The 26086-nt window shown below is 41.1% G+C and overlaps 1 protein-coding gene across 2 annotated transcripts in view; it reads left to right on the top strand.

Annotated features, from left to right (window-relative positions):
- LOC119808338 (solute carrier family 4 member 1 adaptor protein) overlaps nucleotides 1-26086 on the top strand; it is a 31065-nt gene that overhangs the window by 3846 nt on the left and 1133 nt on the right. The window contains exons 4-13 of one of the 2 annotated variants that reach the window (XM_038320797.1): nucleotides 2363-2423; nucleotides 2834-2973; nucleotides 4780-4940; nucleotides 5610-5679; nucleotides 6258-6444; nucleotides 10921-11032; nucleotides 17237-17477; nucleotides 19084-19170; nucleotides 22900-22967; nucleotides 24149-24218. In XM_038320797.1, the coding sequence (XP_038176725.1) occupies nucleotides 2363-2423; nucleotides 2834-2973; nucleotides 4780-4940; nucleotides 5610-5679; nucleotides 6258-6444; nucleotides 10921-11032; nucleotides 17237-17477; nucleotides 19084-19170; nucleotides 22900-22967; nucleotides 24149-24218 (1197 nt within the window). Of the gene's footprint in view, nucleotides 1-2362; nucleotides 2424-2833; nucleotides 2974-4779; nucleotides 4941-5609; nucleotides 5680-6257; nucleotides 6445-10920; nucleotides 11033-17236; nucleotides 17478-19083; nucleotides 19171-22896; nucleotides 22968-24148; nucleotides 24219-26086 lie in introns of both variants that reach the window. The other variant, XM_038320796.1, reaches the window with a different exon arrangement.

Here is a 26086-nt window from a genome sequence, read left to right as displayed (position 1 = left end):
TTGTTTCAGTAGAGACACTGAGAGAACCCTGATGTATGTTTATGTATGTATTCATGTTCTGTAAATATATTTACACATTCATAGCTATTCACAGGGCTTTTTTGGTGATTGGTTCCAAAACCCTTCCCTGATGATGCTCAAGTAGCATAGTATTTGCATATAAACTGCATATACCCTCCCATATACTTTAAACATACTCTAGATTATTTACAATACCTACTATACTGTAAATCTATTCAAATGATCATTATACAAATGATATATGTGTTGTTTAGGGAATAATGACAAAAGTATACATGTTCAAAGCAGACGATTTGACAGTTTTTTCTTAAAGTGTTTTTTAGGCTTGTGTGTGTGTGTGTGTGTGTGTGTGTGTGTGTGTGTGTGTGTGTGTGTTTGAGACAGTTTCTCTTTGTAGCCCTGGCTGACCTGGAACTCTATCAGTAGGCCATGCTGGCTTCAAACTCACAGAGACCCACCTGTCTCTGCCTCCTAAGTGCTGGGATTAAAAGCATGCACCGCCACTGCCTGGCTTCTCTCTCTCTCTCTCTCTCTCTCTCTCTCTCTCTCTCTCTCTCTCTTTCTCTCTCTCTCTTTTTCTCTCTCTCTAATTTTATGTGCATTTTTGCCTGCTTGTATGCCTGTGTGAGGATGTCTGATTCCCTGCAACTGGAGTTACAGACAGTTGTAAGCTGCCTTGTGGGTGCTGGGAATTGAACCTGTATCCTCTGGAAGAGTAGTCAGTGCTCCTAACTGCTGATCTTTCCAGCTCCTAGACAGTGCTTTCTCAATCTGCAATTGGTTAACTACCAATTAGGAAAAAAAATCCAGTGTGTGTGTGTGTGTGTGTGTGTGTGTGTGTGTGTGTGTGTACGTACATCTGTATGTACACATATGTAACTAGAAATATATATATATGAGCGAATTGCTTTCAACACTAGTCAAGCATGGTGGTTATTGCCTGCTGTCCCAGAACTAGAGGCAAGAAGATCAGGAGTTCAAGGTCATGCTTGTCAACACAGGTTTAAGGCCATCCTAGACTCCGAACAGCAAAATGTGTATTTATGCTTCTAAAAATGCAGTGGTGGCGCATGCCTTTAATTCCAGCACTCAGGAGGCAGAGGCGGGCGGAACTCTGAGTTAGAGACCATCCTGATCTACCCAGCAAGTTCCAGGACAGGTTCCAATGCTAAACAGAGAAACCCTTTCTCGAAAAACAAAAACAAAACAAACAAACAAACAAACAAAAAAAGCTAGACGTGGTGGCGTGTGTCTGTAAGCACAAGCCCTGTGCTTGGGAGCAGAGAGACAGATTGATCCTTGGAGTTTATTGGTCAGCCAGCCTAGCTGAATTGATGGGCTCCTGGTTCAGTGAGCGATCCTAAGGTGGGTGACTGAGGAGGACCCTCACTCTACGTGCGCGCGCGTGTGCGCACACACACACACACACACACACACACAGAGAGAGAGAGAGAGAGAGAGAGAGAGAGAGAGAGAGAGAGAGAGAGAGAGAGAGAGAGAGAAATAAAAGTATGTATAGAGAGATGATTGGTTTGGGTGTTTTGTTCTGATAATGCTGGGATCAAATCCAGAGCCTGTTCATACTAGGCAAGCATTCTATCACTAAACTACTCCTGAAACCCAACCCTACCTCCTGTAGACCAGGTCAGCCTTGCAGCTATAATCATCTTGCCTCAATTTCTGAATACCTAGTATTACAAGCCTATACAACCAGGATTATGTTTTGTGGTACTGGTTTTGAACATAAGATATATATATATCTTTATAGCAAGCACTACGCCACTGAGGTATATCCCGCTTTTTTTTTTTAAGTCGGGGATAGGATCTCACTCTACAGCCAAGGTTAGCCTCAACTTTCAATGTAACTCAGGTTGATATTGAACTTGTAGTGATCTTTCTATACCTCTTGAGTTCTGGGATTATAAATATGAGCTACCAACTGGGCGGTGGTGGCGCATGCCTTTAATCCCAGCACTCGGGAGGCAGAGGCAGGAGGATCTCTGTGAGTTTGAGGCCAGCCTGGTCTACTAGTCTCCAAAGTGAGTTCCAGGACAGCTAGGGCTGTTACACAGAGAAACCCTGTCTCGAAAAACCAAACAACAAACAAAGAAATAAAAGTCCTGCCACCGAGCCCTCCTGAGTTGGTGTTGTGGTTTGAAGCTGTTTTCCTCCCTGTTACACTCACTCTAGTCTTATTTCCTGGTGACGATCCCTAGGAATAATGACGTCTATTGAAAATTAATGTTCATTGTGATAGTAAACTTGGGTCTTAAACTTTGTTCTTCTTATTGTACCAACTAGTAATTTTTAGGTCTTACTAAAACTGTTCTTCTTTCTGCAGGAGAAGAATTAGAATATGAATTTGATGAGCAGGGGCATAGCACTTGGCTCTGCAGGGTGAGGTGTGTTCTTTTGGTTTTTTTTAGCTATATTTTTGAGACAGTATCTTGTTTTGTGGGACTCCTCTTTCTTTTGCCTACTAAATACTGAGCTCATGGGTTCTTTTCTTGTTAATGTCTGTAACTGGAAATGAGCACTTTCAAGTTAGCATAAGGTTGCAGAGACTATCCCCAAGAGTAACTTTATTCTGCATTTTAGGCTGCTACAAGTGGGTACCTTTACAGTTTAGTAGTACTGGAGCCGGGGTGAACTGAGTAAAAGTCAAAGGAAATGGTTTCAGGTCTAACCCTGGCAAGACAGAATGAATTTACCTGAGAGACTGAAACAGCATCTTGGGAAACACGGCGTCGTGACAGTTGCTCTCATGAGAGTCGGGCTTTGCTGAGCTGTGACCCACTGTGAACCCGTGCAGATTACCTGTAGATGACTCCGCTGGGAAGCAGCTGGTGGCTGAGGCCGTCCACTCGGGGAAGAAGAAAGAAGCGATGGCACAGTGCTCCCTGGAAGCTTGTCGGATCCTTGATACATTGGGACTGCTGCGGCAGGAAGCGGGTCAGTATATGAAAAACAACAAAGAAGGAAAATGTAACGCAAAGGGTAGCATAATCTCTCTACATGGATAATCTATAAATTGAACAGAATTTTCTAAAGTGCAGAGAAAACTTCCCTCTGTCAACATCCTAAGACAGTTGTTTATATTGTCTTAGACATTTCGGTACATAGGTGAATATACATTTATAAAATACTAAATCCTGGTTAAAAAGCTAAGTCGGGCAGTAGTGGCACACAACTTTAGTCCCAACACTTGGGAGCAGAGGCAGGCGGATCTCTGTGGATTCTAGGCCAGCCTGGTCTACAAAGTGACTTCCAGGACAGCAAAGGCTATACAGAGAATCCCTGTCTTGGAAAACAAACAAACAACAACAACAGAAAACCTGTATCCTGGGAGCCAGACATGGTAGCACGTATCTGTAATTAGCCAGGCAGACACAGGAGGATGGTTGTAATCCAAGGCTGTCCTGGTCCAGGTGTGAGTTTCAGGCCAATTCCATATTCCTTGGTTTATTTCTATATTTAGTGATCTTTTTATCTTCTTACCTTTTTTAAAAGTAATTTTTATTTGTTCATTTAATTTTTATGTGTATTGGTACTTGGCCTGCATGTGTGAGGATCTGCTGGAACTTGAGTTACAAACAGTTGTGTGAGCCTTCATGTGGGAACTGGGAATTGAACCAGGTCCTTTGGAAGAGCAGCCAGTGCTCTTAACCAATGAACCACCTCTCCAACATCATCTTCTTACTATTTATTGATTGATTTTTTTTGTTTAATTACTTTATTTTATGTATTTATTTATTTTTTTGAGATAGGGTTTCTTTTGTGGCTCTGACTGTCATGGAACTTGCTCTGTAAACCAGGCTGGCCTCAAACTCACAGAGATCCGCCTGCCTCTGCCTTCTCAAGTGCTGAGATTAAAGGTGTGTGCCACCCTGCCCAGCTTTGTTTTAACTTTTTATTGTTGTAAAATACATGTACCATAAAACATACTATGACTTAATGATACTAAGTTTACTTATATAATCCCACTGCCCAGCTCTGCCCTGTTCATATCACTGGTGCAACTGTGTCCTGTGACCATTAGCTCCACTCTCCATCCTCCCAGCCCACGGGGCTCCATTCTGTTTCTGTCCCTATGATCTGATACTGTATGACGGATGTGGAGGTCAGAGGCTGGCCTTGGGCAGTCTCTACTGAGGTAGACTCTCCTGCTGAACCCTGAGACCTAGTTTGTTTAGCTGACCAGCTTGTTCTGGGGATCTCTTGTCTCTCAGTCCTCTACATAGAAGTGTGCTGGGCTTACAGGTGGACTGCAACCCCTGCCCATTGTTCACTGGGTATCGGGGATCTGAACGCTCGTCCTCACATTTCTGAGGCAAGTACTTCATCTGCTAAGTCATCTTCTCAGCACAAGTTTGACTACTTTGGTACCTCATATAAGTGATATGATAAATGTCTTCTTGTGTATCTCAGGCTGGCCTCAGACTTGCTGTTTAGCCAAGGAAAGCCTTGAACATCTAATACTCGTGCTTCTCCCTCCCAAGTGCTGTGCTCACAGGTGTGCTCCTTCACATCTAGGTGCTGCTGGAGATCAAACCTAGGGCCTTGTGCATACTAGGCACGAGCTCTACCAAATGAGCTGCATACCCAGCCCCCTTCTCCCCACCCCCCGTCTCTCTCTCTTTCTCACTCTCTCATATACACACACACACACACACACACACACACACACACACACACACAGTATACCTATACCCGGCCCCTCCCCTCCACTGCCTTCATTATGAATGATTTTAATTTTAGTATCCCGGAAAAGGAAAGCTAAGAACTGGGAAGATGAAGATTTTTATGATAGCGATGATGATACGTTCCTTGATCGGACTGGCCTGGTCGAGAAGAAGCGTTTGAACCGGATGAAGAAGGCCGGGAAGATCGATGAGAAGCCAGAAACTTTTGAATCACTGGCAAGTTGTTTATAGAAGTAGCTATTTTTATGGTTATTATAACTTTTAAAAACTACAGCGTGAAAATCTAGTGATGTTACAGCTTTTGTGATCTCTAAATTTAATGGTAACAAATAATGAATTCTATTCAAATTGGTGGAAAAAGAGTTTACTCACTAATATAGAATTTCCTCTAAGTTTGTATTGATCCATGAATGAACAGTCTTTGGATATGATGTTGCTCTCCAAGAAGCAAAGAAAAAGTTCCAAATTTGGCTGTCCACAGTGAACCTGATATTAAGCTCTGGCATTTAAGAGAACTCAGAAGGATAGTATTGTTTTAGCCTGGAATGGCGTAGCCTTCATGAAATTGCCTTAAGATGGCATGGATTTCACAATATATGTAGTGGTATTCCTAGCTTCAAACATTATCCAACATCTGCCTCTTGGCTCATTGATGAAAGCAAATGTCTTCAGTGTTTTCTTGTAAAATTTCAGTAACTCATTATGTTTGAGTTCTTTAATTCTAAAATTAGTTCAGCTAGAATACAGTAAACAAATGAAATATCAACTCCATCCAAAGACAATTTAGATGGACTTCTGAGTTAATTATCTTAAAACTTGTAATCACCATGATGATAAGGTGATCAGAAGGAAGCATCTGCTAACCCTGCTGATTTGGATGTTTAGGTTGCGAAGTTAAATGATGCTGAAAGGGAGCTCTCTGAAATTTCTGAGAGGCTCAAGGCGTCAAGCAAAGGTAAGACTGTCTGTCAGAAGTCACCTGGTGCCTGTCTACTAAGTATATTCTGCGTCATGTTAGGCACTGGGATACACTGGAAGGTTCAGGTTTTAGAGATACTTTTAAGGAGCAATATAGCTTTATATTTTGTGTGTTTTATGAGTGTTTTGCCTATATGCGTGTCTATGTACCACATGTGTGTCTTGTACTCATGGATGCCAGAAGAGGGCGCTGGATCTCCTGGAACTGGAGTTACAGAAGATTGTGAGCTGCCATTGGGTGCTGGAACTGAACCCAAAACCTCTGCAAGAGCAGCAAGTGCTCTTAACTGCTGAGCCATTTCTTTAGCCCCACAATGTAATATTGTAAAGCTAGAAAAATGTTAAAACTTGTTTGGTTTAATCTCTTTTTATTTAGTAGTTGAAGGGACTGAAGCCTAAACTACTTCACAAGGTCTCACACAGCTGTAGCTTGTTGGTTCATTCTGAATATTAGTGTGTTTTGCTTTATATTTGTGACCTCTTTGTGGATGATTTGACTGAATTTTAAAGTATTCGGGCCGTCTTTCTAAGCATGTATTACTCCTTTCTCGGCAGCTCTATCAGAATCGTCATCGCAGGATTCTTTAGATGCATTCATGTCAGAAATGAAGTCCGGGAGCACATTAGATGGTGTGTCCCGGAAGAAGCTTCACTTGAGGACTTTTGAACTAAGGAAAGAACAACAGAGGCTTAAAGGGTTAATAAAACTTGTAAAGCCAGCAGAGATTCCAGAACTAAAAAAGTAAGTAGTTCTAATTGCAGAGGAAAAATTATGGGGCTTGGGGGGTGGCTCAGCGGCTAAGGTCACTAACTGCTCTTCCAGAGGACCTGCGTTCCATTCCCAGCACCCACATGGCAGCCCACAACTGTCTGTAACTCCAAAATCTGATAGCCTCACACAGACATACATGCAGGTAACACCAATACACATAAAATAAAAGTAAATTATTAAAAAAAGAAACATTAAAAAATTGTTTTTGAGACAATATCTCACATAGCCCAGCCTGTCCTCAAGCAGGTTTTTGTAGCCCAGAGACCTTGACCTTCTGTTTTTATTTTTACATTTATTTGTTGTGTATATGTGAGTGTTCAGATGTTGCTGTTGGGGTCAGATTTTAGCTGTTGGTTCTCTCTTTCCATCGTCTGGGTTCTGGAATTGAACTCAAGACTATAAGGCTTGGTGGCAAGCATCTTTACCCACTGAGCCATCTCTCCAGCCTAACACTGAACTTTTAAAGAAAATTTCAGTAATATTATTATTAATTCTTTGAGAATTTCATATAATTCCATCCCTATCTTTTCCCCCCTCTTATCAGATTTACCTAGAGAGGTATATGTGTAATTAAAATATAATTACATCTTTCCTCTACTTCCCAAATGCTGGAATTATAGCTATAACTCTATATATGTGTGTGTGTGTGATGTATGTATGTATATGTATAAATATATGTATATATTATAAATAAGACTAGATGTGCCTTTATAATTATAATATATATACACACATATATATCATCATCAGACATATATAGGTGTGTGTGTGTGTAGATATAATCAAACACGATCTTCACACATAGTGCATGTGCTGTACATCTGAAGCTCATCCCTGGTGCAGACTGTTTGTGAAATATCGATTGCTAGAGGATTTTCCATGGGTGTTACATGGATTCCTGGTCATGGAATGCTAGGAGGTTTTTAACTTAATCTTATTGCAGAGCAAATTTCTTTTAAAAGCAACATGCACAAAGGACTCATTTTAAAACTTATGCAAGGTAATCGAAATTCAGCCATCCAAAATATAAGTGGCCAAAGGACATCAATTGACAAACCACAAAAAATGAAATATGCACATATATAGACATGCAAAGACCTGGGCATGGTAGTGCATGCCTGCAGTCTCAGTATTTGAGAGGTAGAAGCAGGGGATCAGTAGTTCAAAGTCATCCTCTGCTACATGGAAAGTTGAAAACTGTTTAGGCTACACTTGGCAATGTATGCACGTTTTGAATCCTAGCACTAAGGAGGCAGAGACAGGCAGATCTTTCTGTGAGTTTCAGGCTAGCCAACGCAACATAGTGACACCCTGTCTCAAAAAAAGCAAAAAGCAACTCCCCACATAGCCAAAACAAAACAAAAAAGAAGAGGAAGAAAAGAAAAACGTTTAGGGCTAGGGATCTGGCTCAGTAGTAGAATGCTAGCATGTGTAGGGTCTGGGTCCAATTCCCAGTACTGAATTTAAAAAAAAAAAAAAGGAGAGATGTAAATTTATTTAGTTAGTTTTTTTGTTTGTTTTGTTTTGAGACAAGGTGTCACTAAGTAGCCCTGACTGGACTGGAACTCACTATAAACGCCAGGCTGTCTTCAGACTCAACAGAAATCTGTCTAACTCTGTCCTGAGTGCTGGGATTAAAGGCTTGTGCCACCATGCCTGGCCCATTTCTAGAATCTTGTCTTTTACATACTTAGAAAATGATAAATATATATTGTAATGTTGTTTACAATAGCAAAATATGAGCAATCAGATAAGTGATTATCAAGGACTGGGTTAAATATAGATTATACAATAGAGTACCACGTAACTGTTAGGATAAGGAAGCAATTATTTATGTAAAATGTGGAATTATTATCAAAACATAGAACAGTATGTGCAGTGTCTGGAGGGAAGAGTGTAGGTAAAGAGTTCAGTCAGGCTCCTCACAAACAGACCCTGAGATGGGGAGCTGTCTCAGTTGAGTTACTGAAAGGTTACTCTCAGCCTCTCCAGAGAAATCGGTATTGAAGTAGAGGATGGAGCAGGGAACAAGCTGGGCAAAGATGTCATAGAGGCCAGGGGCCTGGACTTTATCCTCCCCCAGCCAACACTGACCAGAGTCTTGGGGGAACACGGGCATTTCTGGGAAAGGTGCAAAGATGGACCTTAGCATTCCGCATCCCAGTAGCTAGTCCTTCTGATCAGGGAATCTGAGAGGGTTCCCAGTGGCATTTGCTGTTCTCTTTCTGGAAATTTTTATGAAAAGCTGATCACATTAGCTGTCTCTGGCGAAAGGAACTGGGAGACTGGGGGACAGCAGTTGGGGGAGAGTTGGCCACATATAAATTCTTTATGCTTTCTAAGCTGTGAGTGTGTGAGTAAACTTGCTATTCAAATAGGCATTTCTTAGAAAGGAGCTATAGTGCTTTAGGTCTAAACTATGGCTGTGTGATATAAGTAGCTAGAAAGCCGTCTAACAGTTTACTGCAGACTGGGCATAGTGGTCCACACCGGTAATTCTGGCATGAGGGGAATTGAACAGGAGGTCTCACGTTTGAGGCCACCTGCACTAGAACAGTGAGTCCCAAGCTGCCTGGATTGTGTCTTAAGACCTGACAGATAGGAATGGTGGCTCATGCCTGTAATCTCAGCACTTGAGAGGTTGAGAAGTGGGGACTGCTACAAAGTCTGCTTACTTAGCAAGTACAAAGTCAGCCTGGGCTGTGTATCAAGACCCTGTCTCAAAAAGCCAAATCCAGAGCTAGTTAAGAGCACTAACTGTTCTTCTAGAAGACCTGGATTCAGTCCCCAGCATCCACACGGAAGCTCACAGCTGTCTGTGACTCCAGTTCTAGGAGTTCCGACTCCCTCATGCAGGCAGAATACCAATGCACACAAAAAATAAAAATAGATAAATTTAAAAAAGCCAAAACCAAGCAACCAACCACACAAACAAAAAACTGTATTTCAATAAAATAGCTAACCCTAAAGAAAATCTCTGCTCTTGAAAAAAAAGTTCAGTGTGGATGTGTGAAAATGACTGTGTCTTCCCTGCACATTTGAGAGGCCCTCGCCGTTTAGAACAGCCCAGTCCTCACAGTCAGTGTAGAGAGGAGAGTGGGGATTCCTGAAATGAAAGATGCCAGCAGTCAGACCTGAGTCACCCGAGGAACACTGACTGGAAAGTGCCACATAAGGTTTAGCTTTTGGTCATAAACCCAGGGTTCCAGCAGCAGAGCTAGCTGGTGAGGGCTTGTTCCAGCACATTACAGCATCATGAATGACAATCTTCTGTATTAGCAGTTCTCAGTTTAGATCAAATTTATAATTAGTCATTCTTTTTTTTAAAGATTTATTTATGAGATCTGCTTCCCTCTTCTGGCCTGCAGGCATACATGCAGGCTGAACACTATATACATAGTAAGTAAATAAATCTTTTAAAAAAAGATTTATTTATTTTATGTATACATGAATGCTCTATCTGCATGTACACTTTTACACCAGAAGAGGGCATCAGGTCCCATTACAGATGGTTGTGAGCTACCATGTGGGTGCTGGGAATTGAATTCAGGACCTTTGGAAAAGCAGGCAGTGCTCTTAACCACTGAGCCCTCTCTCCAGCCCAAGATCGTATTTTAAATATGACAATACTTACAGGTTTTATGTGCTTTTATTGACAAGTTTGAAAATGTGGAGTGTGTTGATAGAAGAGTAAGCCTGGTGAGTACATTACAGGTGGACCTTGTGCAGAGCGTTTCTTGTTTTAGATCTGTGCTCTCCACTGTAACATCCTATCACCCTAAACACTATATACTATCAGAATTTCTCAAGGTTTTACAGATTCAGTCCTTCAGCCACTTCAAGTGCTCACTAGCTAAATGTAGCTGATATCTAATCAAGTGATTAATGCAATCTAAAGCATAAAGTTTTTTTTCATTGTTGCAGAAAGCTCCATTGTACAGTGTTGCTTTAGATTATCAGTGAGCGTGTGTCATACCCCCTTCACCAGTGACTGTGCCCTGTGGTCACCATTTGATAAAAGCAAAGCCCTGGGATAACTGGGCCGGGGGCAGCCTCGTGTTGCCTGTAGTACCGTGTTGTCTCGCAGTCCTCAACAGGCTCTGCTGACCTCTCTCAGTTTGTGTCCAGATAATGATCTTGTGGTCATTGCTGCTTTTCAGAGGTGTACTGGTTAGTTTCATGGTATTTTAAAAAACATTTTCTCTCTTATTATTTTGTGTGTGTTACTGGTTGAGGGGTGGCACACATGTGTGGAGGTCAGGACAACTTTGGGGAGTTAGTTCTCTTCTTCCACCTTTATGTGGGCGGGGGTTTGAACTTAGGTTGTCAAATTTGACTGACAAGTACTTTTATCCACTGAGCCATCTTATGGGCTTAGTTTCTTGGTATGTAAGTTAAATCGCGGACTTTCATAGGATAGATATTTATAATCATTCTTTTTCCTAGGACTGAACTTCAGACTACAAATGCTGAAAACAAAGCTAAGAAACTTGCATTACCTCTCTTTGGTGCCATGAAAGGAGGAAGCAAATTCAAATTAAAAACTGGAACAGTAGGGGTAAGTTGTGCGGTAGAGTGTGTTTACCTCTTAGTCCTTGTACTGTCCCCAAGCAAGAGTTTCTGTCTTGTTCCCTAGTAATATGGGAAAGGACTGTTGGCTTAGTGTGAGTATCTCTTCTTAGAAGTGGTGAACTGGGCTGCCCAAATATCCCAGGACCCATGTCATGAAGCATGGTCCTATGCAAGATGCAGCCCTAGCACTGAGGGATACTAAGGCGGGAGGATTGCTGGGCTTGCTGACTGCAAAGCCTAGCTGTAAATGGATATTTCTCTTCCTCCCTCCAGTTCCCAAATAACCACTAAGAGGCTTAATGTAAATTATAAATGCTCAGCCAATAGCTCAGGCTTATTGATAACTAGCCCTTACATATTTCTTATTTACGCTCTTGCCATGTGGCAGTACCTTTATTAGCATGGCACATTCATCTCCTGCTCCCTCTGCATCTTCTGGTAACTCCTGACATTACTCTTCTTTTTCCCATCATCCTTAGTTTGGTCGCCTCTCCTATATTTCCTGCTTGGTTACTGGCCAATCCGTGTATTATTAAACCAATTTGAGTGACAAATCTTTACAGTATACAAGAGGATTATTCTACAGCACCTAGCTGGTTGCAGGTTCAGTAACAGATGCTACCATAAAGGAATGTGGTGGAGTGTGATGGAGAGGACATCTGTTGTTCTCTTTTGGCCTCGTGTGTGTACACAGGCACGCACATGTACACAAGAGAGTTGATTAATTAATCTATGCCAGTCAACTTGAAAATAACTCGTTCATAATTTTTTTTAAAGACATAGTCCCACTATGTAGTCCTGGCTATCCTGGAACTAGTTTATTAGTTTCTAATGAATGTTATATTTAGGGAAGAAGTGCCTGTGTTGATTTCTTTTTTCCCCAATATATTTTTTTTACTGCTGAAATATTGTTTTTCTTCTCATTTAAAAAAATAGTTTTTTGAGAATTTTATATAGTGTGCTTTGATTGTATTCAGTCTCCTTCAACTTCTCCAAAATCCATGGCCCCTTCTGACCACCCAGCTTTGTAGACTATTTATTTTTCAGAATAGAGTTTCTGGCTGTCCTGAAACAAGCTGTATAGACCAGGCTGGCCTCTGCCTCCCAAGTGCTGGGATTAAAGATGTGCACCACTACCACAGCCCAGCACCTCTTCTTTTTTTAAAGCCATTGAAGCCAGTTTGTGCTGTCCATGTGTTCTTAGATGTGTGTCCTTCTACTGGAGCATAATTGACTGACCAGAGGCTGTATTCTTAGAGAAAACTGACTCTCGCTCTCCCAGCATCTACCATTTGCCAGTAGCTCCTCGCTTAGGGCTAGAACTTTGTACCCATCTCTCTTTTCCATGTTGGGATTTTTGTCTGGCTTGTACTTGTGGAAGTCTCGTGTGTGCTGTTAGAACTACTGTGTGTTCATATATATAACTGTCCTGCTATGTCCAGAAAACACTGTTTTCTTAAAGTCGTTTGCTGCCTTGACTCTTGCAGTCTTAGGTGACAGTCTCTCATTTTCTGTGGAAATAAAAGCATAACCTCTTCCCCAAAGTAACATATCTTTTGACTTATATTTTGAAGTCAACATATTTTTAGAATTTATAGGTTGGTTGAATCTATCAGGTTTTTAAAAATTTATTTATTTGCCGGGCGGTGGTGGCGCACACCTTTAATCCCAGCACTTGGGAGGCAGAGGCAGGTGGATCTCTGTGAGTTCGAGACTAGCCTGGTCTACAAGAGCTAGCTCCAGGAAAGGCTCTAAAAAAAGCTGCAGAGAAACCCTGTCTTGAAAAACCAATATATATATATATATATATTTATTTATTTTTTTTAATTTTTATTTTATGTGCATTGATGTTTTGCCATGGGTGTTAGAGCCCCTGGAACTGGAATTACAGACAGTTGTGAGCTGCCATGTGGTTGCTGGGGATTGAACCCAGGTCCTCTAGAAGAGCAATCAGTGTTCTTAACCACTGAGTAATTTCTCCAGCCCAAATCTAGCAGTTTTTATAATCCAGTGTCTCTTAGCAGCCAAAAAAATTTAAAGACGATACAATAACGTATAGATAGTATTGAGAATCTCTGTATTTTCCATCTTTTTAAATATTACTTTACTCCTTTTAAAGAAGTTTATTATTTTAAAACTATATTTTTAAAATCTAAGACTATATGTGCTCTTTTTCTTTTCTCTCCCAAGCCCATGTACATTCTTAAACACACTTTAAACCATTTAGAGGGTCTTTTTTTTCTGTCTGAATCTGTTTTTATTGCAGATCTCTATCTTTTTCTGACTATATGAGCCTTTAAACTGCTAAGTGGCAAAGCATTTGCTTTGGCAACTGGCTTTGCCCCACTCCTTGGGTTTCTGAGAACCTAGTCTCATGGCGTCAATTACTGCCAGCTCTGGGAGCTGTGTTTACTATCCCAATTCTGGGAAGTTTCTGGGTCCATGCTGCCACCGAATAGTGTATCACCTGCTGCTCATAGACTCCATTTCAGTGTTAAGTAGCAGAGCCTCTTATAAATGAAAATTTCTGTCCTGCCCAGTCTCACAGCTGTTCAGTCCCAAAGAAGTACACAGAGGCTTACATTAATTGTAAGCTGTTTGGTGTATTAGCTTAGGCTTTTTATTAACTAACTCTTACAGCTTAAATTAACCCATAAGTCTTGTCTATGTTTAGCCACGTGGCTTGGTACCTTTTGTCAGTGAGGCATTCTCATCTTGCTTCCTATGTGTTTGGCTAGTGACTACATCTCTGCCTTTCCTCTTCCCAGAATTCTGGCCTGGTCGTCCTACCTATACTTCCTGCTTAGGTACAGGCCAATCAGCATTTTATTAAACTAACACAAGTGACAAATCTTTACAGTGTACAAAAGCATTATCCCACAGCAACCTCTGAAAAGAGATACAGAATTTTTGCCACTAGCACTGAGCCAGGAAGCGTCTTTTAAAGGAGTTGTGCTTCTGCTTGCTGCCAGTAACCTATAGCCTACCCAAGAAAAAGCAGTTACCAAGAAGCTGAGTTTGACTCCATTTTTGTGTGTTTAAAATCCTTTTTTTTTTTAAAGCTTTGTCAGGTTTTATGTGGAAGTTTTTGCCCCATGTTGGGCACCATATGTAGGTTGAAGTTTCTGACCCAACAGCAGTTTCCAAATAAACACACTGAAGATTATATTCATTATAAATTGTCGGCCAGTAGCTAAGGCTTATTATTAACTAGCTCTTACATTTTAAGTTAACCTGTATTTCTTATTTATATTCTGCCAAGTGGTGGTACCATTTATAGCATGGCACATTCATCTGCTCCTTCTTTGTCTGACTGGCAACTCCAGACTCTGCCCTTCTTCCTTCCAGCATTTTCCTAGTCTAGCTCTCCTGCCTAATCTTAACCTGGCTATTGGTTGGGCAGCTTGTTTATTAAACCAATCAAAGCAACAAATCTTCATAGTGTACAAAGGGATTGTTCCACAGCATCTTTCTGTCCCCTCTTCTGCAATGATCCCTGAGCCTTGGGAGGAGCAGATAGACTATAGATGTCCCATTTGGAGCTAAACAGTCCATCATCTCTTATTCGCTGTGTCTTGACCCATTATGCACATTTATGCCAATCACCACCTACTGCAAATAGAAGCTTCTTTGATGAGGGCTTAGAGATACAGAAATATCAAGACTAGGCTGTTCAGCAGCCCACGGGTATGGGTAGAATTCCTGTGTTGAATGTTTTTAACTTGCTTGATGAATGCACTGACACATTAGTTTATTTGTTAGTAACAGTGTGCTCACACCACCATATGACCTTCTGTGACTGATTTAGTCCTAACACCTTGTACGACATGGGATTGCTATGTGTTACATGCAGAGAACCAGGCAGGGTCCCAGATCACACCCTCATCATGTCACCGTCTTCCCTCAAGGAAGTCAGAACAGGAACTCAAGCAGGGCAGGAACCTGGAGGCAGGAGCTGATGCAGAGGCTGTGGAGGGTTGTTACTGGCTTGTTCCTTGTGGCTTGCTCAGCCTGACTTCTTATATAAACCAATACCGCAAGTCCAGGGATGGCCCCACTACTGTGGACTGGGCTCTCCTGGCCTTCCCATATTAACCCTGATTAAGAAAATGCTCCGCAGGCCTGCTACAGCCTGGTCTTATGGAGGCTCCCGCCTCTCCAGTGACTCCAGCTTGTGTCAAGTTGACATAGAACTAGTCAACATAGTGGCTTAAATAAAAAAATAATAATAAAATCAGCCTGTTATGCTTTGCAATTTTTATTTCCTCATGCTTCTAGATACTAGAGGTCCGAGGTCAAGCTGCCGGCACAGTTGGTGTCCTCTGTGGCTTACATTGGCTGTCCTTTCATATTGCTTCTCCTCGCTAATGATGCCAGTCTTACTGTCTTAAGTAAGTCCGGCATTTCTCAGCCATTTGACTAAGTATATCTTAGTACCCTACCATAAATGCCTCATTTTAACTTAACCAATTAAAAGACCTTATCTCCAATGGGATAACATTTTGAGAGATCTTAGGAGTTAGGATCTCACACATGGATTTATTGTCTGTGGTGTGTGTGTGAATAAACAAAGCAGGTTTAGTACTGTATATCTCTAGCCCCGTATTGGGGAGCCTGAGACAGGGATTCAAGTTCTGGACCAGCCTGGGCTACAGAGCCAAACTGTCTCCAAACAAACAACAAAACAGTTGAGATTGAAGGACCTTGGATTGTGATAAACCAAATGTCTGAAGCCCCAGTTAGAGATTCGGAATGAGTTATGTGACTTACTTAAGATGAAGTTACGGAGAGAGACATATCCAGGTTTAAATAGAAGAAAAATGATTTCTTAAAAGGCTTTAAAAAAAGGGTTATTTAGCTGGGTGGTAGTGGCACATGCCTTTCATCCCAGAACTTGAGAGGCAGAGGCAGATGGATCTCAATGAGTTCAAGGCCAGCCTGGTCTACAGAGTGAGTTCCAGATCAGCCAGGACTGTTACACAGAGAAACTCTGTCTAGAAAAAAAAGGAGAAAAAAAAAAAAAAGGATGACTATTTTAAAAATATTAAGGGACTAGCTTGTGGCCTGGGGCTATAATCTCTATACTTGGGAGGCAGAGACAGGAGGATCACTCCCAAATTTGAAGTCAGACTGGTCTACATACTGAGTTTCAAGCCAGCCAACAGCATATAGTAAGACCTTGTCTCAAAATACCCAAGGGAAGGGGTGGTAGGACAATACAAATGATTTTTTTTCTTGAAAACATATATTTGACTTACTTCCTTGGAGATTTTGTAATAAATTAAAGTCCTTTGGCAGCAACAGGTATAACAGGATGGAATTCTGATGGAGGAGGGTCTTCTTTCTATGTTACTTTCATTGGTTAATTAATAAAGAAAACTGCCTTGGCCCTTTAAGAGACAAAAAATTAGGTAGGCGGAGTAGACAGAACAGAATTGTGGGAACAAGGAAGCAGAGTTGGGGAGACGCTTCAGGCATTCGCCATAGTGAGTCTCCATGCTTCTCCTCTCCGAGATGGACGCAGGTTAAGATCTCTCTTGGTAAGCCACACCTCGTGGTGCTACACAGATTACTAAATATGGGTTAAAGGAAGATGTGAGAATTAGCCAATAAGAGGCTGAATCTAATGGGCCAGGCAGTGTTTAAAAGAATACAGTTTCCGTGTAATTATTTCGGGTGTAAAGCTAGCCGGCGGCCGGGTGGTGGGACGCAGCCCCGCAGCTTCCACTACAGAATTCCTGCTGCTATTCTCAATTGAATAGTGTTCTATTTCCCTAAAGGTGTTTTCTATTTGATAACCCTGTAACACTGTGTAGCGCTGAAGACTGAACCTAGGCCTTGCATCTGCTAGGCAAGCACACCATCATGGAGCTGCATACTCAATGCAGTGTTGAACAATCTGTGCTTGGTTTTTTGTTGTTGTTTTGTTTTGTGTACTGCAGATCCAGTGTGGGTTATTATTGTATGTGTTCCCAGTTTAGTGATCTTTGGCCCTAGAAATTGCTGAAAGTGGTTACTAAGATCCATAGATGGACAAAGTTCCCTGTGGAGGTCGTGCTTCTAGCAGACTGGGGTTTGTGCATCTAAAGTTTGTATCGTATATATTTAACCTAACCTCCTAGAAGAAATTTGTCTCTTTTTACCATTATGCAGAACTACTAACTTGTTCATGGTCTTACTTCCCTTGTAGAAATTGCCGCCCAAGCGTCCAGAGCTCCCTCCAGCTTTAATGAAAATGAAGGATGAACCAGAAGTAGAAGAGGAGGAGGAAGAGGAAGAAGAGGAGGAGAAAGCGGAGGAGAAGCATGAAGAGCACATGGAGGCTGGAAGCAGCAGGCTGCCTCAAGAGATGGAGACAGAGCTGGGAACAGCAGTGCCGGACCCAAGAGCCCCCACGGATCCCGCTTGCTCTAAGGAGACAGAAGGCCAAGGTAGTATCTTTCTTTTTCCTGTGCTTGCTGGTGGGCAATTGTATTCATTATAGGAAGACTTGAAAAAGCAAAACCTGTTTTGCTTGTTGTTACAGAGGCTCAAGTATATGTGTGTGTGACAATAGCAGGTTTTGTTTTTTCTCTGTTTTAGCCTGCCTTATTAAGTCCATTGAGGCAGCTGTTGGTAACACTGTTGCACTGTTAGGGGGGATCTCGCCATGTTGGTCATTGTTCTGGCTCAGACTGGTCACAGCTGGATAGGACTTGTCAGTTTGCAAAGTTCTTTCTGGTACTGTGGAAGCTAGACTGCAGGACCAGTGCTTCCAGGTAGATAGCTCCAGGCTCTAGGGTGCAGGGTCTTCAGCCTCTGGAAGGCAGTGAAGGGCAATGGCAACGGCTTGTGTTGTTGGGGAAGTTGCGTGGACTGACGTGACCAGCCACCTAACAGTGCAATAGTGTTACCAATAGCTGCCTCAATGGACTTAATAAGGTAGGTTTCTCGTGCCCGGCACTGGAACTTTCATTAGGTAGCGTATGGTCTTCTGGGAATTGTTGTCAGCTTAAGCGAAATAACTTTATTTAAGAACTCAGGTTTTAAAACTTGGTTTAAAAGCCTTAAAGATGAAATAATTAGTAAATCTGATCAATAAGGGGTCATTCCAGGCTTTTGGTTCTCTTCTTATTTTTTGAAACAGAATCATATTCTACCTGCTGTTCTACAGCCTATTTTTTCTATGTTCTAAAAATGCTGTTATGTTTTAGCTTTTAAAGTTACATTTATGTTTGTATGTGAGTATGTGACTGCTGGGGCATACATGTGGCGGTCAGAGAATTGTGGGAGTTGGTCCTCTCCTTCCACCATGGGGATTGTGGGGAATCAGGCTTGGCAGCAAGTGCCTGAAGCTGCTGAACCATCTTCCTGACTTTGTGGAACAGATAAGGAAGAGTAAAAATATTATTTTTAAAATGTGATTTTCTTTTACAGAGAGTCGTAGTGGTCCAGTGTATGTATGCATTATGATTTAATTACCTTTTACTTTTAAACATGTAAAATGTTTCATCGTTTTTAAATGAAATTGAAAAATGTTAAATGACCTTCTTTGTGTGTGGCGGTGGAGCACGTGTGTTTGTGCCATGGTATACATGTGGAGGCAGGAGAATGAGTTTCAGGAGTCAGTTCTCTCGTGCCGTTGTGTATCCTGGGACTGAACTCAGGTCTGGCAGCAGGTTTGTTTACTTGCTGAGCTGTCTCACTGACTATATTAATTTTTGCTATTGCAAAAATATAAATAATAAAACTTGATGATTAATTCTGGTATATTTTAAATATATACTTCTAGAACATAAATTTGTAAGTTGAGAGGGCTATATTTACATTTTAAGGCCTGTTGTAAGAATCACCACTAAGCTTTACTTTAAAGTCTTTTAAAGTGGAGCTTGGGTAATTCTGCTAGACTTTTGGAGACTCATTTACCAAAGATGTTAAGGTTAATGCATCTGCTGGTATTCTAACTAAATTAGTATGTAGCTGCTCTTCTTGTTTTTCCTTTTTGGACTCTACCGTGAATTAAATAACAACAATATATCCTGGTACTGTTTTTTATAGAAAACATGTCTCAACACAGCCAAGGGGAACGGAGTAAAGATTATCCAGAGATGGGCAAAATAGCTTCATCATGTGAGGACCCTTCAGGTAAGTAGTATAGCCGACTCCAGTGCTATTCTGCACACAGGTGGTAGCTGGTTTTGTGAGGAGGGAGTGGCAGCAACTGCCTTGGAGAAAGGACAGAAAATGGCCACACAAATGCTACAGCCGGGCCCTAGACGAGATGAGAATGCACAGAGATTTTGTTTGGTGCCATATTATTTGCCAATTTTTTTTTTTACTCCTGTTTCTTGGGACTCCCTATCTGTTCCACAGAGCATTCAATGCCTCATGCTTCTTTCTGACCAGAGAGAAGAAGCCCCTCCAGCATTACATCTCTTAGTCCTTACATTCTATCATAGAAGTGAATCGAACCTATAGTGATAAATCAGTTGATAGGTTGGCTTACTTAGAAAGGCTGCTTTTCTCTGGCTTTGCCTGTTATAGTTAAAACATGACTAGTAAAAACTTTGTCAAAGACCCCAGATGACAAGGTCATCTGGCTCCCTGGACAATTTCCTAAGTTTCCTGTGTAATGTTGGGCCATCTATCTCTGGCCTTCTGCCATACTTTTTTGAGAAGCAGAGAATTTTAAAGGACTGTTCTACCTGTCTCGACAAAGTTTGGCAGTTGCCCTCCCCCCCCCCCTCTTTGGTGTCCTGGTCCAGTTTGGATAGTAACTGTTAGCATTTGGGGCAAGGGCAGTTTCTTTGCCCACATGGGTAGCTTTTACCATAATGAAAACAAACTCCATATAGTTTCTTCAGTGCCCATCATCTTCTCTGTGAAGTAGATTGGTACTGCCAGAAGCAGATGTGTCTCACTGTCATGAAAAGCCTTAGGTTATTAAATACCATATTCTGTAGGTCTTTGAAGTGTTTGAAGACCATCTATCTAAAACTATCTATGTATGACCTTGAAAACATAAATAAGTTTGACTATTATAGATTACTATTAATCTGTATTTTTAATTAGACATTACATTTTTAAATGAGCTGCATAAACTTAATACCTTAAACAAGAGTAGAAATATACATACAGTAAAACAAAATTAACTTTGAATCAGTATACAAAAATCGATACCAATGTAAAATATTTTTAGATTAATAGCTGTTTTCTTTTTAGAACTAGATCTCCCTTTGTTCAGTTTTTTTCCTGACCATTAATAATGACAACTTGTAACCAACACCCTTAAATGATAATAAATATTCATAACCCATTTTTGGGGGAATGTGGAAGTAGTTCACTAGACTACTTCCTGTTGATTGGGAGTGCTGGTAATCTTTGGGGACCCTGAGAAAATTTAGGATTATGGTCAAGTCCTGACTGTAGTATTCTATGAGGCTGGATCATCTCAGCCAATAGCCTTAAAGCTGTTCTAGTTGTAGAATTCTGAGGAGACTGTAACAGAGGCATTCTGAGATGCTGGATCATGTGGGCCATCCATTTTCATTGGTGTTTGTTCTCTGTTTGTTACTCTGAAAATTCAAAAACTTTTAAAGATAGCATACATGTCGGGATTAATATGAGTATAGATTGTGCATTATACATAAATCAGACAAAGATGATTTTTTTGTTTTATGTTTGAGCAGGTAAAATATACATCGCATGTCTTGTGGTTCTTTTGGGTTTATTTATGTAGCTAGGATTTTTTTAGGGAGTCTTCCTCTATCAAACCTGATTTTCCTTAGCCTGGATAAATCTCATTTTCTGGGGGAAATAAAAGCATAACCTCTCTCCCAAAGTAACATATCTTTTGACTTAAATTTTGAAATCAAGATATTTTTAAAATATGTAGCTTGGTTGACTCTAGCAGTTTTTGTAATTCTGTATTTCTTAGCAACCAAAAAATTCAAATACAACATAACATACAAGATCCAGATTCTCTGTGTATTTCCCATCTTTACATGGCTTTTTTATATTACTTTATTCCCTTTTTCAGAACTTTATTGTTTTAAAACTATATTTTTTAAGATTGTATATACTCTTCCTCTTCTCTCTCCCAAACCTATGTATATTTTTAAACACACTGTAACCCCTTTAGAGGCTTTTCCCATCTGAGTCTGTCTTTACTGTGTATCTGTAATCCTTTTCCCATCTGAACCTGTCTTTACTGTGTATCTGTAATCCTTTTCCCATCTGAACCTGTCTTTACTGTGTATCTGTAATCCTTTTCCCATCTGAGTCTGTCTTTACTGCGTATCTGTAATCCTTTTCCCATCTGAACCTGTCTTTACTGCTTATCTGTAACCCTTTTCTGACAGCATGAGCAAAGTTAAGCTTCTGTGTGACTTAGGTGACTGGCTCCTCTCATGGTAAAGGTGTGTTTACCACCAACTTTGGGAGCCATGTTTGCGGCCCCATCTCTGGGAAGTTTCTGGGTCCACACAGCAGCCTTAGCATGCCACCTGCTGCTCATAAACTCCATTTAAGTGTTTGGTAGCAGGACTCTGGAAAGATCTGCTAGGTTTTTGTCACTAGCACTGAGCTAGGAAGCTGTCTCTTAAAGGAGCTATACTGTGCTCCCTGCCAGCAAACAGAGCCTACCTGAGAAATTGCTACGACCAAGAAGCCATGCTTGACTCTGTTCTTTTGTGTGTTTAGAATCTTTTTTTAAACTCTCTCAGGTTTTGTGTGAATGTAGTTGTCCCACATTGGAACACCATATGTAAGTGGAAGTTTCCCTGTCCTGACCGCCTGCTCCCAAATAACCAACAGGGGAACTTATATATTAATTATAAATGCTCAGCTTCTTACTAAGTAGCTCTTACGTTTTAAGTTAACCCATATCCCTCTTTATACTCTGCCGTGTGGCTCATGGCTTGTTACCTCATTTTCTACACATCCTGCTTCCTCGGCGGCTGACTGGTGACTCCTCTGACTCCACCCTTCTTCATTCCAACCATTCTCTTAGTTTGGTTTTCCCACCTATAATTCCTGCCTGGCCTCTGGCCAATCAGCTTTTTATTAAACCAATTTGAGTGACAAATCTTGGCAGTGTACAAGAGGACTATTCCACAGCGTGTGTGTGTGTGTGTGTGTGTGTGTGTGTGTGTGTTTATTTTAAAATTATGTGTATGGCTGTGTGGGGATATAGGTGTGTAAGTGCTGCTGTTCTCACAGGCCAGAGGTGCCAGATCCCTCTAGAGCTGGGGTTATAGATGGTTGTGAGGTACCTGATATGTGTACTGAGAACCAAACTCAGGTCCATGCAAGATTAATATATGCTTTTAACTGCTGAGCCACCTCTCCAGCCCCTACCTATTTTTAAGTTTATGTATAAAACTTTAAAATGTATGTATGTATGTATGTGTGTGTGATTGTATGCCACATGTGTACAGATACCTGCAGAGACCAGAAGGTGGCATTGGATTCCTTTGGAGCCAGATTATGGGTGCTTATGAGCTGCTTGACGAGTGCTGGAAACCACACTCTGGTCCTCTGGGGAGCAGCAAGCACTCTTAAACAGTTTTTTAAAAGATTAGTTTTTAGTTATGTGTGTAAGTACACGAGTGCCAGTGCCTTCGGAACCCAGAGGAGTTAGGTCCTCTGCGGCTGAAGTTACAGGTAGTTGGGGTTACCCAGTGTGGCTCCTCTGCAAGTGCTCCTCACCACTGAGCCCGCTTTCTGAGCCTAATGTGCACCCTAGACATTGCAGACATTGCATGTAGACATTGCAGCAGGATCAATTACAGCAGCATCCCAGGGAGCTTCTTTCTGGAGCACTTTTACTTTTTTCTGAAAATAGCTATTTCTACTTTTTTCTCCTTAAAGTAGCACCAGAGAATGAATATGAAAAAAAGAGAGATGAGTTGAAGAAAAAGAAAGCTCCTGGTCCAGGCAAAGTAAGTATTGCCATGGGTCTGTGACTCTTGAGACTGCCCTAGAGTTTCTAGCAGCCTTTACTTCTTGTAGAATCTGGGCTCTCCTTAATTTTCATTGTTTTAATTCTCCATCTACCCTGTTCATCTACCCTACAAGCTACCTCTTATTAATTTATTAATTTTTCTTATCTTAGTATGCAAGGTGAAGTTATTCGAGTAATGTGTTATCTTCCTCCTTTCATGACACAAAAGTATAATTGATGTTCTCTTGTCTATTCTTAATTTTTTTTTTGATTTTTCGAGACAGGGTTTTTAAACTTATTATGGAAATCATATTACTGTATCAAGGGCTTCCTGCCGTGTAGATGAACCCTATTTAGCTAGATCCTTCGCGAGGGACGGCTGGGTTCTTTCTGGGTTTCTACTAGACCAGTGCTGTCTTAGTTAGCTTAGTGATGTGTAATCTTGTAACTAGTAAGCTACCAGAAGTGGGATTGTTAGAGTGTGTCTGCAGGTCTCCGGCATCCTGGGATAATTCGCACACTCAAAATCACGAAGAGATAAGTTAAATAAACAAACAAATGAAACCTGGGTGTGGTGGCACAAGCCTTTAATTCCAGCAGAGGCAGGGGGATCTCTGAGTTCTGAGTTCGAGGCCAGCCTGGTCCACAGAGCGAGTTCCAGAATAGCCAAGGCTACACAGAGAACCCTGCTTCAGACAACCAAAAATAAATAGATAGATAGATAAATGAACAAAGAAATGAATAAATAATTGGTGGAACAGGTGTGGAACAGAACTTGGGAGGCAGAGGCAAGTGGATCTCTGTGACTTTGAGGCCATCCTGGTCCATGTAATGTGTTCAGGCCGGCTAAAGCTTCATGGTGAGACTTTGTCCCAAAAATAAAATAAAAGTGGAGAGCAATTGAGGAAGACACTCAACACTGAGAAAGAATGTGCCCTCAAATTAGTTACCAATGTTAGGATCATTCATGAAAACTGTTCTCTCAGTTTTGTTTACTGACAGGAATAAAAGTAATTCTTATAGCTAAAAGTGCTTGGGGTCAGACATGGTGGGACACGGTGGGACAAACCTTCAACTGTAGGTAGGGTCTCACTGATTCCAGGGCCTCCTGAGCTGCTCAGTGAGACTCTGACTAAGAAACAACTCTGTTGAGTAAAATGGTCTATTTCTTCTTTACAGTTTCCACCCGTACTTTCTTCCAAATACCCTGAAGATGATCCAGACTACTGTGTGTGGGTTCCACCTGAAGGTGCAGTTTTTATTTTTCTTATCCTTCAAGATGTATGTATGTGTGTATGTGAGTGCCTCCCTGTAGGTATGTATGTATGTGCACAATATGTAAGCCCGTTGCCCATGGAAGCTAGAAGAGGGTGTTGGAGCTCCTGGAGCTGGAGTTACTGGTGTTTGTGAGCTGCCATGTAGTGCTGGGACTGAACTCAAGTCCTCTGCAAAAGCAGCCAGTGGTCTTAACCTCTGGGTCATCCCTCTGGCCCCTGCTTATATTTTTAAGTAGGTTATATACTTAAGAGAGTTACAAAAGTATATAGTAACTCTCCCTTTTGATGTTACTAAAGGACACAGAGACACATCAACTGAGTAGAATTGGTGCATCTTTTAAAAAATTATAATGGTCTAGTATGTAACTCAGTTGGTAGAGTGCAGCCTAGCATTTGTAGAGCCCTGGGTTTAATCCCTAACACTGCATAAGCCAGGTGTGGTGGCACAGGCCTATTACCCAGCACTCAGGAGTAGAAGCGGCATGATCAAAAATTCAAGGTCATTTGTTACTACATAGCAAGTTGAGGCCAGCCTGGGCTACGTGAGACCCTGCTTCAAAATAAATAAATAGATAAATAAGCAAAAATAGTGAGACAGTCATACACACTTGAACACTAACTGAGTATATGCAGTTAGAAATTACTGTTGATTCTCTAAAGCTCTGCATGATGTTGAATGGTAGCTTTGGAAAGTGTCCTTGTAGTCTAGACAGGGTCACAGGTAGGATGCTCTGGTAGTGGAGGATACGCAGGGATAGCACATAAAGTAGAACTGGCCACAGATGATTAATTATTAAAGCTAGATAAGGGATATATGAGTTCTGTAGATTTTTCTGCTTATTTTTGTAAGAATTTTAATTTTATTAATTGAAAGAAGAAAACAGATTCTACCTCATCTACTCATTTTTTTCATCTAAATATAATGAAATAGTATCAGTTTCTTATTAATTCTTAGGCATTATATACACAAAAGGTAAAATGTATTTCAGCACCTTATCCACACCAATGGAGGGTTTCTACTCACTATTCGTACTTAGCACAATTCAGAGAGCCACTGCTATTTATAGATTTCTTGTTTCTCATTTAATTGACATCATAGTTATTGACTTTTTGGTTTTTATTTTTTATTGTGCATATGTGTGTGTGTGTGTGCGCGTGCGCGCACGCGCGCGTGTGCACTCAGACACACATGCCATGATGTACATTTGGAACACAGAGGACAACTTGCAAGAGTCAGCTTGTCTGTCCTTCCACAGTGTAGGCCCTGGGCTTGTTGGATTTGACAGCAAGTGATTTTACCTACTGAGCCATCTCACCAGCTCCTTATTTGTCGTTTATTTATGTATTTATGTATTTATTTTTATTAATTTTTGTTGTGTGTGTACAGTGGGCAAATATGATAGAGATGGGGATGTTTGTTCTATGGTACACATTTGGAGGTTGAGGCAGGAGGATTATGAAATCAAAGCCAGCTTGGCCACACAGGTGTACGCCACTGTGTCGGTGTACAGCAAAAGTGCACGTTCGTTCCTTTTACAGCAGACTTTGTTATTTAAATAGTTCTTTCATTGGAAATTTGCCGTGTTTCTAGTCTTCTGCTGTTTATTATAAACAACTCTGTAATGACTCATCATGTTAGATGAACTAAGTCAGTTTTAGAAAGACAAATATTCCATATTTGTGGGTCTGAGACTTCATAGACACATGAGATCATACGTTTACTCATGAAAGGGGGAACTGTCCAGAGGAATGAAGGGACTAAAGGGAGGGGAGAAAGGAAAGGGTAGTGGGACGCAGGGGGATAAAAGTTTATTATATAGTCACATGAAAAACCCTGCCT

Source organism: Arvicola amphibius, chromosome 2 (assembly GCF_903992535.2).
Source record: "Arvicola amphibius chromosome 2, mArvAmp1.2, whole genome shotgun sequence".
Taxonomy (NCBI): domain Eukaryota; kingdom Metazoa; phylum Chordata; class Mammalia; order Rodentia; family Cricetidae; genus Arvicola; species Arvicola amphibius.
The sequence above is the reverse complement of the archived record's forward strand: the minus strand, read 5'-3'. Positions and strand labels throughout refer to the sequence as shown.